Source organism: Amphibalanus amphitrite, unplaced genomic scaffold (genome assembly GCF_019059575.1).
Source record: "Amphibalanus amphitrite isolate SeventyFive unplaced genomic scaffold, NRLGWU_Aamphi_draft 000176F_arrow, whole genome shotgun sequence".
Taxonomy (NCBI): domain Eukaryota; kingdom Metazoa; phylum Arthropoda; class Thecostraca; order Balanomorpha; family Balanidae; genus Amphibalanus; species Amphibalanus amphitrite.
In genome coordinates, this window is record NW_024881671.1 from 340898 (window position 1) to 353679 (window position 12782).

Below are 12782 nucleotides of genomic sequence, written 5' to 3' on the forward strand. Positions count from 1 at the left end.
GCGGCGCGGCGGTACAGATCTGATGGCCTTGGTGTCGACTGACGTCAGCTGCCGAGCGAGCGAGACATGCCGCTCTGATGTGCTCCGAGATAGACGAACATGTAGATACACAGGTAAACTGTTACGGCGATACATAAAGGGACAGGTGATAGAGCGGCTGATGCGCACATACGCCGCGGTACAGAGATCACTTGTAAGTGAACTCTCGCTAATGGTGTTGACTCACTTGTATGTAGAGGAAGGCGAGGAAGGATATTATTATAAGAGTAAGCTGTCACGGTCATGCATTGCTTAGCTCTCATTTATAGTCGTAGTCTGCATTAGTTGTCTTATTTCCAATGGCTAGACTGAGCCCGATCATTCCTGGTTGCCTATCATGGGCACCGGATGATTGTCATGCATATTCGGTCTTGGAGAGACGGAAAAGCCGAACGAAACTCAAGACAAAATATAATTGACAACAAACGGTTTTTATAGAAGAAATTGATTACGCTGTGGTGAGGTTCTGACCAAGTGTTGCAGAATGGTCGTAGGAGAGGCTCTTTATATAGCTTCACGAACAATACAAAACGTAAGGAAATATTCCAATTGCTTTTTGATTAGTCACTTTACACCACCGATCATTTGCGGCATCAATGATGAAGAAGGCGATCAAAGTCAATATTTTATCAGCGCCTCAGTCAGTATAAGACTCTGTCAAGGTCTCTCTGTAATCTGTGACAGATGCATTAACTAGATTTGTGGTCGTCGCGTTGGAGCCTGATGGATCAGCTTCTTGATTGAATGGCATAATAAATCATCAGTTGAAGTGTCACATTAGCAGAGTTAAATCACTTGCACAAAACGGCGTAATGAGATATGCCATCAGCTTTCCCTCGCATGTGTTCAGCGCTGTGATCGTTTTGCAGCTGCCTGTCTGTCAGCTACAGCACTATCCTCGATCCCCCTTCACAGCAATCCGTGTGTTTCAGCCACACACCTCTGTGCTCGTCACCACTAGCACGCACCCAGTCGGTGCGCCTCACTCTGCGCGCCTCGGTTGCAGGCAGAGCCCCGGGCGCCGGCCAGTCTCAGGACTCGGACATCAGTCTGAGCGTCATCAGCACTGACTGCACCGACTTCTCGGCGTCTCCACCGCGCAGCAGACGGGACCCGTCCCGGCAGCAGTCGCCGCTTGGCGCCGGACCAGGGCCGCGCATCGCCGCGCTGCCCTCACTGCACGACATCGTCGAAGGTGAGTGCCGACAGCTAGGGACTTTTCAGCGGGTTCTGGTGCAAGAACTTGGGTTCTGTTCGTGATTTGGTTGTTTTAGTCGTTAAAAGTAGTCACGCATAGTTATGACGTCAATTTTATTTGTGATGAAAAGGTCTGTTTTAAATCAGCTTTGATCGCATTTTATGGGTATCAGTGTTACACTTACGGGTGCCAGTTTCTTAGCAATATTTCTCTTTCTTGCGAAAACTCGCAATTTTCTTAGAACTTGGAATTTCCCACAAAATCATGTGTACCATGAAAGCAATCAAACAAAAACTGCTGCGAAAATGGACAAATACTCAACAAATTCAATATTGCCTAGCATCCGGCCTCATTTATCTACGCCCTAACTCGGTCATCATTCAGGAACATTTATTACTTTGTGTGCCCTTATCAGATATGCCCGCATTTCTGATAACCAAAGCTATCTTATGCTGAATGTTTTACACACGGGGCTTAATATTTGCATTATGGTGTCATCCATGCGGAGTACCTATGCACTTACCTACCGTCAACGGCCTTGAGCCCATCAACTTCGATCTCGTCTGAACTGATATGAAATGTTTCTTACAGCTTCAATTCGATGAATCTATTGCTTCTACACCGTGTTTCTTTTTCGTTCTCAGCTGATCGCCGAGATATTCAGTTCAGTTATCATTAATTAGCGCTTTATAATTTTTTTCTCTTCTAGGCTGCTCTTTTGTTTTTAAATAGCTTATCAATCATCAAGCCCAGAGCTGATGAACTTTGACAAAGTAAAGTAGGGGAGAGCGGGGCCAGTTGAACCACTTTTTATATATTGACATGCACAGCGAGATCTAGTTGTCATATCGAAAAATGCCCAATACCATGAAAAAATATGCTCTTTTGGCTTTATTTTAAGATATGTTAAATTATGTTTCAAACATATTTTGCTGCCAAACGCATGCTTATAAAACAGCTCTGCGCCCGTTTCAAATGACCCCGATGCGAGGGTCAATTGAACCAGCCCATGGGGTCAATTGCACCTATCCTTAACAATGGGATGTTTTCCTCTTTAAGGCCACTTTCTTATGGAGATATTTTGTCCGGTTTACTTTTCCAAATGCTACATTCAATAGGTCGTTCGAAAGCTAAAAGTGCAAAGTTCCGCATAATAGGTGACATAAAGTACATAGACTATGGTAAAATGGGCGGATGAGGAAAATGAGAAATATCTCAGGCTATAGTGTGCTTTCAAGCAAAAGGCTGGAGAAAAGGGTCAAAAATTGAGCTCTATTAAACTACTATTTCAGTTTAAAAGCTCATTTCAAAGGTGGACTATTTCCTTTAATGTTTACAGCCCCTGAACAATAACCATTGCAAAGATCACCGGGGTCCATTGAAACGGCCTGTGGCCCTGTTTCAACTGACCCTCAGAGAAGCGTTTCAATTGACCCCATCCGCTCCCACCATCTCGCACGCGCCGTAAAGCACATGTCAAATGAGCTGGAGGGACGGCATCATGCTGAATGAAGGGCCAAATAAGGTGTTATTCCGGAGCCAGGAGTTCTTCTTTCAGCAAACAAAGGTATATGAGATATCACAAAATATTAACCCGCGCCCTGGTGGGGTCTGTTTATAACGCGACCTGGTGGGGGGGGCTTTTTTTTGCCCCCCCCCCCTCGTATCTCCGAAACTACTGGACAGATCCGCAAAATTCAAACGGCGTTCGAAAGGCCTGTCAAATTTGTCGAGGGAAACCAAATTTCATTGACCTCGGGGTCACCGATGACGTCACAGGTCAGGTCAAAGATGAAATGTTTCACCGTTCACGGGGCTTCTAGGGAATGCGCTATAACACCGAGGAAAACGCATTTTGTCGAGAATCAGCGATAGGGCGTCAGTTGCCTAGTAGATATGTTGCTATTAGAAGTCACTGGCAATACCAGGTCAGGTCACAGGTCAGGTCACCAAGGGTCACAGGTCAGGTCACATGAGCCCAACTTTACTAAGGTTGTGTGATACATGTTTTATGGCCAATTTTTCATTTCCAACTCAATGGTGTTGGTTATAAGACTATCAGGTACGGCTTAGGTCACTTTCTGGTGAAGTTCAGGTCAAGGTCAGGTCAAGGTCAGGCCAAAAAAGGTCAAATTTTAAAGTTGATATTTTTGCATAAAATGGGTATTGATTCGATGCAGCTCGTCACGGGGAGTCTAATGGTGGTCTTTGTTTTGCGCTACGGGGTCTAGAATTGCTAAAAATTGAGTTTGAAAATTTGACGTCATCAATTTTGAACAGTTTTTTCGCTATAACTTCGCCAAAAAAAGAGGTATCAATCTCAAATTTGGTATGTGGATGGAAGGCGGTAAGGACTATCACATATATTCCGGTTTTTGCGAAATTCAAAAAACTTTTTGGATTTTTCGATACTTATATCCGAAAAAAATCTATTTTTTGATTTTTGGGGGTCAAAATCCAAAAATTTCAAAAATCCGAGATGGCAGTTTTGTAGCCCTGTCCAATCTACAGCTTTTATGTCCTTATCATTTTTCTGTATTTGCAAAGCTATAGGCCTGACAGCTCTTCCCGCGAAACCCTTTTTTGGGTCGAAAACGGCAGAACATGACGTCACTCTGACGTCATTTCCGGCCAACCTATCATAGCCTTTGGAAAAATTTTTGGTCACAATGTGTAAAATTGATGTCCGGGAGGGTACTGGAAGTTTCGTGACGATCGGCGCAGCGGTTCTGGAGATATATCGAAAAGTCTGGAGGGGGGGCAAAAAATAGCCCCCCCCCCCCCACCAGGTCGCGGGTTAATAAAAACGATTTCTCCTAAACGCCCCTCAAAAACACAAAAACAAGTGCCAAATCAAAATTACCGTCCGTTTGCCGCCCAAACGCCGTTGACAAAGGAAGTGGTCGAGCGCGGATGCGCAGTGGTGTCGGCAACGCCATATGTTGCATACTGTTTAAAATAAAGCCATGTTTCATCTGACCCCGTGTTTCAACTGGCCCCGCTCTCCCCTACAGTGAGACTTGATGACATAAGAAAAGGTTACTGCGATTCTAAGGTCGCATTTTGTTAACGAACAATAACTAAACAATTGAACATATTCGTGTTTGGGGAAATAAATCAATGGACAATGAAAAAGAAGTAGAAGTGAAGCATCTAATGTATGATCACACTTGTACTCCTGTCACGTTTCTTTCCTCTTATTGTCGTTATCGTGTATCGCTTATTTAATGCGTGCAAACTAAAAATGTTTCATTTGTAATGCCTCCAGAGCGCGATTGCTGCTGATTTTGGTGTCAGCGTGCGCCGCTGACCGGGCCTGTTTATGCACATATTTGAGAGGCACATGTTGGGGGTGTTGTTAGGTGCCGTGTCGCCGGTAACATGCCCTGTCCGCTGCGCGTGTGAGCCCAGTGATGGATGTCTTGTTGTCGCAGCGGCGGCCCCTCCCGCGCCTGTCCGTGTCGTTATGCGCTCTCCATAATCGGCGCCGTCTCCGAGCGACCGGCGCAGACGGGACATGTCACCACTCCGCCGAAACGCCGCGCCGCCGATCGGGTTGCATCAGCTGCGAATTGTGATGGACACCTTTCGCCCTAGTACTCGTGGAGCGTCCACTCGGCCGAATGTCTTTTAGCATGCGTCAGAAGGGGACCTCCGCCTCATATGCATTTGCATTCATGCATGTACGGAATCAGCCGTGCACCGACGGCGCACCCTTGTTTGCATATCGGTTGCGAGTTACACGAGCTCGCACTCCTGCCAACGCCTGTCGGTGTTGTTTTCACGATCTGTTTCGGCCCAGGCTCGGCGGGGACGGCACGGCGCGGCCGCCGCCCGCGGCCCGGACGCGCCGGTGCATCGCGCCCGTATAAACTCAATTATACAGCGCGCGGCCACCACCCAGTCCTTGAGAGGCCGGCCGGCCGGCCGGTCGGAGGAGCGGCACCGGCAGCTGCCGGCCGGCCTGCAGCGGCGGCCGCCGCAGCTCGCCGCACCGCGCAGCCGGGCCGGCGAACAAAGAGCCGCAGCCGGCCTCCGCGCCGGGTCGAACGGCCGGCCGACTGCCGCCATCTACACGGGCCCGCTCAAAGCTCGAGTGCCACATCGGACGGAGCCCGGGCCGACGCGGCGCCGACCCGTGCCGACCCGGCTGCACGGCACGGGCCGTACCGGCTCACGGAACCCTTTCACACGCGGGAAGCTTGGTCCGGCCGGAAAACCGCACGGGCAGGGGTGGCCGGCGGGACCAACAGCTCCTCGGTATCCGCAACTTCTCTCACGACGATCTTATCCCGGCGAGACGGGGAAACTGGGGTCAACACTACATAGGTATGCCAGGCGTTACAAAGATTGATCAGAAACGAGGGCACACTTGATTCAGTCGAAAGTCTCTTTTCCTAGTGTACAGTCATGCGGGCTGCTATGGCAAATTTGCCTGTTACGGATATGACAAACTCGTAGCGAATGACCAGCTTAATCACCGTGTTGCCGACAAACTGCACTAGGTAGTTGGTGTTGCGGCTCATTTCGGCTCTGATCGTAGCTGCCGGGCCGGGCCGATTCGTGATCCCGGCCGGCGCCGCTCCGCGCCGCCGCCGCCCCCATCCCCCTGCCACGCCGCCGGCAGATGGGCCGTCCGCGAGAGACTTTATGGCAGTGATCGGGTGACGGGACGCTCCGGACTGCGACCGTGTCCTACAGCTGCAGTTGTATGAAAGGATGCGCTGTTACCGGAGGGACTGACCCGGGGGGAGGGGGTGGGCTGGCGTGGCGTCGCACGTGGAACTGTGTCCCCGGCGGGTCGGAGCCGTTAGGCCGACATGTGCCGACCGCGTGGTAGGGTTACCAGGACCCTGTGTAGTGTGTAGCTTCTTTGTTATTTTATCACTTCCGTCGCCATCTGTGTCCTCCCGACCCAGTACATAAACGGGACGGGAGCAACCCTCGCTCTCACTTCTTTACTTTTCGGCGCCGAGAGAGCACTGCCTCGCTCTCTCTGGCCAACTCTTGTCAGTGATACTGTGTTGTCATCGCCTATTCGCCATCTGCAATACTCACCAGTTCGGAAGAATCTTGTGTTTGTGAATGGTGAAGAGTGGAGTGCAGCGGCGGATAAGAGCACGGGGAGAGTGGCACACAGTCAGTTCGCACAGTCTTCTATTTCACGGTGACCGGGTCTACTTATCATTCCTATCTGATTCCTTATTTTCCTAATACCTCTTGCTCTCTGAAAAGAGGGTTCCTTTGTCTCTCTGTAAAGAGGGCTCTATATTTAGGTCTTAACATGCTCTCTGTAAAGAGGGTTCCTTTGTCTCTCTGAAAAGAGGGTTCTGCATACCCTTCTAGGTCTTAACATGCTCTCTGTAAAGAGGGTTCCTTTGTCTCTCTGAAAAGAGGGCTCTGCATACCCTTTTAGGTCTTAACATGCTCTCTGTAAAGAGGGTTCCTTTGTCGCTCTGAAAAGAGTGCTCTTAAACCTTGATCCAAAATTATATCCATTCATATAGCATCCACTTCTTATATTATAAATTCCCAATTTCGCCTCATTACCATATCAACCTATATCCTGTCAGGCCCCGGTCGCCACACCAAATGATGCGAGACGTCAACACACACACACAGTTATACAGTCCACTGAGTCAAGTTGAAGAACGTCTGCAACACACCGCTTTACACGGGAGTTATATCCGTATTTCGATAAAATGCACTACATTGGTTTGGCCTATGCTCATATGATTCTTACAATTTGAGTGGTGCATGATGTTATTTTTTAATGCTATCACAATACATTACCAAGCCTGCCTTATTCCCTAATTTTCCGCTTATATTTGTCAGAATCAAAAACTTTTTAATTAGTGAGGGTCTTCAATCTTCATGCTTCTGTTATTTTAAACGGAATGTCATACAGTTTTAAGCTCCGTCTCCCAACTGTCACTCAGGTTCAGACTACTGTTCCACGACCGTAACTCGGGCTTTGACTGCTGTCTCACGACTGTCACTCTTTTGTTTACTCTTGTCCCTTGACTCCGTTTCTGACTCGTGGCTCCTGACGGGCACTCCTTTTTTTTTTGACGCGTGGCTCCCGACTGTCGCTCTAATTTTTACTCTCTCCCTCGACTGTTGCTCTATGAGTATCTAATCCGCCTTACGGCAGTCCTATGATTAATCAGTCCAAACAGCTTAAGACATTTTTAAAGACATATTTTTGAACAGTTGCACGCAGTGGTTAAGGTAGGCAGCGTTGGTAGCATATCCGTCTATTCCCGAGTGAGAGCTGAAGAGAGGCTGTGATTAAGGAGGAATGTGAGGATGGCCAGAATATGGAGTGCTGAAGAATCGGAATAGTCAGTGACTATCGGTACCGGAGTTTTAACGAAGCTCGTGGCCTTATAGCTGCGTTGCAAGCGAATGGTCATTGTTATGATGCAGCCTAGAGCCGATATTTTGCCGACTTAGCGATGCAGACATCACGTGCCGAAGCTCACTAACGACATTCGAATGAGCATGGGTGTGCGATGCGCCGGTGCCTTTGTGTTCACCGAAGTAGCTGCGCTGACCGTTACTCGCGGGTTTCGACCCCTGACTCGCGTGCTGGCCGGGTGTAGCACGGGGCTTAGCTCTCTTCTTTGGGTCAAATGAGGTTACCCGTTACCGGTACCGCACACAGACAGACCGAGCTCTGAAAACCGACAACACAACAATGCTCTCTGTGGGATCATCTCAGACTCTTTGTCTTTGTCTTACTTGTGGTTCTACGTTTCATTGGGGAGCAACTTCAATTTAAGCATTTCCGAGAGGAATTGAGCCATAAATGATTTCGATTTTGTGTATATGCATATTAGCCGATTGAATTGAAACTTAGAGCTTCAATGATCTTGCACCTAGGACGAATTGGAAAATGATGCATATCTATCATGGGATGATATGTATGCATGTAGCTGTGTGCATATGTTTGTATCTTCACCAAAAGCATGTCCATTGGAAGCCATAATTTCAAACAAGTATCATTGAATTGCCTATTCACTAGTTCGCTGCTCCCTCTATGATATCTATTATATGTACATTAGCGATGGCTGTTGCGACATGTCCGATATGTATGACTCGCTATGCATCGCTACATACCATGTGTTATATAGTCAGATTAATATGCAAACACATATTCATTCTTTCGGGAATCACGATGTTTTGCAAAAACCTATACTGGCTGTAGTAAACGTAATGTCAAAACATGTTGACGGATATTTGATCAGAAGCCAGTTAATGAAATGATGCTTTTAGTTTTTTTACCAACAGAGAAATCTGCAGCTGCCTTTTTATTATTTCTTTATTTTTGCCTGAAGTCAGCCCTGAATTTCATACCCGAACAAGTACATTGTATTCAAAATAGTATCAGTCAGCCCAGTCAGAAAACATCAGCTCTGATGTTTTCACATCAACGGTAATTTTTCGCGTAGCTGGTTTAAGTTTTTAAACATTTAGAACTAAAAATACCGGCAGCCGGCGATTCTGTGGTGAAATTGGCCTCGCCCCCCTAGAGGTAACCCATCAGGGCATCTAAATGAACATTGGTTACGTTACACACTGATCTAATGATGCGATACGTATGTGACAAATATATGACGGTAGGTTTATACATAATATGGATGTTTTAACCCGCGCCCCGTTGGGCTCTGCCGAGCAATGCGCCCTGTTGGGGGGGGCATTTTGGCCCCCCTAAGATCTCGAGAACCACGCAACCTAGCGACAAGCGGTAAACGGTGTTGGATAGCCCTATCAGGGAACTACCCTGTGACCCAATTTTATTGACCTAGGTCAAACCGATGACGTCACAGGTCAGGTCAAAGGTCCAATTTCACCGTTTATAGGCATTTCAAGTAATGCGTTGCGCCGCTTTTTGTCTACTAGACCATATAAAGAAATTTGAAATAGCTTGATAACTGTAGATTTGGTGAGCGTTTCAAGATTGCATGTTTTTTGCTCATTTTTGCTCGAACATGACCTCATTTCGACCTCAACTCCTGACCTAAGGTGACCTAAGACTTGAAATTTGGTGTGAAGGTGTCAAATTGATGCCCGGGAAGGTACTGAAAATTTGGCGGCGCTGCGCGCCGCCGTTTTCTTGCTATTCAGGAAAAAACACAGGGGGCCAAAATGCCCCCCCCCCCAACGGGGCGAGGGTTAAGAGACAGCTGACATTCATTATGACCTGACTAACAATGTGTCTGTTTAATAACAAGCAGAAAGACAGATGGACAAAGTCACCCTCGGTTGCCTTCCAGCTCTTCCACCATTTGACTGCTCCCATGACTCAAACATTGCCTTGCTCTGAATCTTAATTGGCCTAAGCAGCCAGGGAGAAAGCATGAGTCTCTAGCCGTTACCACTCTTTGATCTCGCCCTCACACCAGTACCTACGTAAACACCAGTACCTAAGTAGAATTCCACCGATATCTATCCTCGAAATTAGCATATAAGTGCTTTAGTTTAACGAGCTATCCCCTGGAAGGTGAGAAGACACTGTCTTTATTTATTTTCAAGTTCTGCTGGTCGTACTGACGGGTCAAAATAAGTCGTCAGCCGACCCTTCCAGTGAGCACTGCGCGATACGGCCCATCCGTCATTCTGGCACCCGGCAGCCCGGCGGGCGGGCCGAGCCGCCAAAAGGGGACGCACAATTACCATGGGCCGGTGGCGAGCGATCTGCGATCATACGGCGCCCGGAAAACACGGACCCCCGACCGGCTTACCGACACAGCGATCACACCAATTAGTCCGTGTCATGTCGGTGTGCCACGGCGACAAAAACGGGCTTTGGCGCCGCAGCTCAGAGTGGCCCGCGGCGCGCGCACGACCGGAGAGGAGAAATCGACGGCCGCGCACGTGAGCTGGTGCCTAGCCTCGAATATAGGCTGGTCCGAGCGGTACCTACCTGCGCGCCTACGCGCCTTTTAAACCGGCGGCTCGGCGGCGGCGACGGCGGCGGCAGCAGCGGCGAGCAGGCCCGGCGAGCCTGCCAGGCTGGCCTCCCGACCGCCGCATACCGCCGCTCTTAATTTAGCGACCGCCGACTCTCGTCACTGTTTTAAGTCATTTTGGAGGGGCAAAATTTTATCAAATAGTGATTTTACTGAAGAAAATATGCATCTTTATTTGCACACGATCTCATTGTAAGTTTTGCGATACATTTCCAGAATTCTAAGCACGCCAACTTTAGACGCTACTAAAAGGCGAGGTCAGAGGAGGCTGAGAGCACCATCCGATTATGAGCGGCTGGCGCGGTCGCCAGTCGGCGCTGAGAACCTCGTGTCGTGTGCGGTGCGTGCGGTGACGTCGGGAGCTGGTCTGTCGGTGCGGTGCCGATCGAACCACTGCTGAGCTGAACAGCCGCTGACCTCTGCGGTGACTCGCAGCGCCCCGACCGACGGCCACCGGTGTATGCAGGTATGTGCGGAACTGTGAGACTGCCCCGGGAGTGGCTGGGATGTCGGAGACCTTTAAGAGGCGCTTAGGAAGCCACCAGCTGTCTAATGTCATATCTCTGGAGGATATGGGCATGTTGCGGATGCCGCATTAGGGTCTAATGCATTACAAACATAGAAACACACAGTGCAAGCATGCGGATGCACGATGCATAGATTGCGCAAAATGCACAATGCACATGAACCACTCCTTCGGAAATCGTTTTATGGATCAATGTGAGCCATTAATTTTGAGCTCCTCGCTTAACCTTGCCCAGAAGGTACACCTACAGATGCTCTTCTTGATGCTATAGGCGAGTGCTTTTTTAGAAACGGGCAACATTATGATAGTCTATGACTCTGCGTGGAGACCGTAGGGATATCATTTGAGTATTTCCCTTCGATCTACCTCGTGCCTGTTATTATCGCTTTTGGCGATGCGCTTTTCTATATTATCAACTGTAGGTATATTGTACCGTGCAATCAATATGGCATTGCTGTCACTGTATTTTCGAGTTGAGATCGATTTTTGTCAAGCGGGTGCAAGTGCATAGCATTAGGACGTGACTGAAAGCGCACCGCTTCGCGACATTAAGAAGTAGTGTTTGGTATCTGAGAACTCAAAAGAAATGCAACTGTCCTCCACCATGTATCATATCTCTATTTCGGGCTCTGCGTTCCGTCCAGGCCGCCCCGCGCCGCCCGCGCCGGTCCGATGTGGTGCTAGCGGCCGTCTCGTAGTTGCAGTCTCTGGTATATCCGTGTGGTGCGCTGTAGTCTCCAGTGATTTCGCCCAGTCGCGACCGCTCAATTTCGTGTTGCCCGCCCTCTCCGTGTCCAGCTCAATCACCGGCTCCTTATCTCTCACGACCGGCATGTGGTCATCAGCTTGATACCGGTCTGCTTGGAGTCTGCTGTCCGCGCAGCGTCCGTGGTGGTACTTGTTTGGGGATGGCGAATCCGGTTGTGTGACGGCAGATCGGGGATCGCGGATGGCCGACAGCCCCACTCGGTCGTCTCGCCCTGCTCGGCGTTCGCCAGGCGCGTTCCCAGGTCCCACCCGGCCGTCTCTGATGGTGCAGCCGGCTCTGACACCGCCGCCGGATTCCCGAGCTGATGGGCACGCGGCAGCCGCCGCCGCCGAGCGCCGCTCAATAGCCGACCGGTACGTGGCCGGTTAATGCGACAATGACACCGGTGAACGGCAGGTTTTACAGCAGCCAGCGCTCGGCTCCCCGGCCCGTTAACCTGGCCGATGGCCCACAACGACTCGCCTCCAAAGCCAGTCGATAACTATTAAGTTTTTTATCAACCATTGCCACTTTGTGTAGCTCAAGCTCGCTTTCCAGGGTATAATGTCAAATGTCCGGCGAGATTTACCGGCAGTTCCAACTCTGAAAAGGTGGGTCGAAATTCGAATTCGAATTTTATTTCTCCCATGCTGTTAGTAGGATTTACGATTCCTTCCGATAACATCTTCGGGCTGCTCATTGTCACTGTCCAGTCAGCAGTAAAAGGCAATCCAATCCTCACGATTACTTCGGGGGCTCACCAGGAGGTCTAATGCCCGACGTGGTGCGTTATTTACCGTGAGAGGCAACACTTATTCACTGGAAGTCTTCAATGTGTATGAAATTAAGTTTCAAAGATTCATATTTTGTGTTAGAATTAAAGAATGAGCCGTAAATGTGCTCAACATTGCTTTCTTTCCTGCACATGGCTATTTTTAGGCACTTAAAATCCATTTATTTCTGACCAACAACCAAAATCCGAGGAGAGTCATGACTGGTATTTATTTTTTTGAAGTACTTACGTATACCTACACCTACCGTAAAAATCATAACCCATTTTCATTTATTTCATACAATGCAAGCTCAACTGTAGAAATATTGGCCGCCTTACTCTACATATAAAACTCATCAACGCCTCAGTCAGCAGTCTATTTTTGGAGGGCACAATTTGCATGCACTATCATAATTCACAAGTTAATTTATGCTGATTTAATACATTTCTATTCGCATTGCTCATCACAAACATGGTCTGCCCTAACGGACTGCAGATGCCTTCTGAATGTGTCACTTTGTTTC

The 12782-nt window shown here is 48.8% G+C and overlaps 1 protein-coding gene across 2 annotated transcripts in view; it reads left to right on the plus strand.

The window, feature by feature from the left end:
- Positions 1–12782, plus strand: part of LOC122383920 (F-box/LRR-repeat protein 7-like) — a 50936-nt gene that overhangs the window by 13005 nt on the left and 25149 nt on the right. Inside the window, exon 3 of one of the 2 annotated variants that reach the window (XM_043370795.1) lies at positions 1046–1234. In XM_043370795.1, coding sequence (XP_043226730.1) covers positions 1046–1234 — 189 coding nt within the window. Of the gene's footprint in view, positions 1–1045; positions 1235–10513; positions 10679–12782 lie in introns of those variants that run through there. The other variant, XM_043370796.1, reaches the window with a different exon arrangement.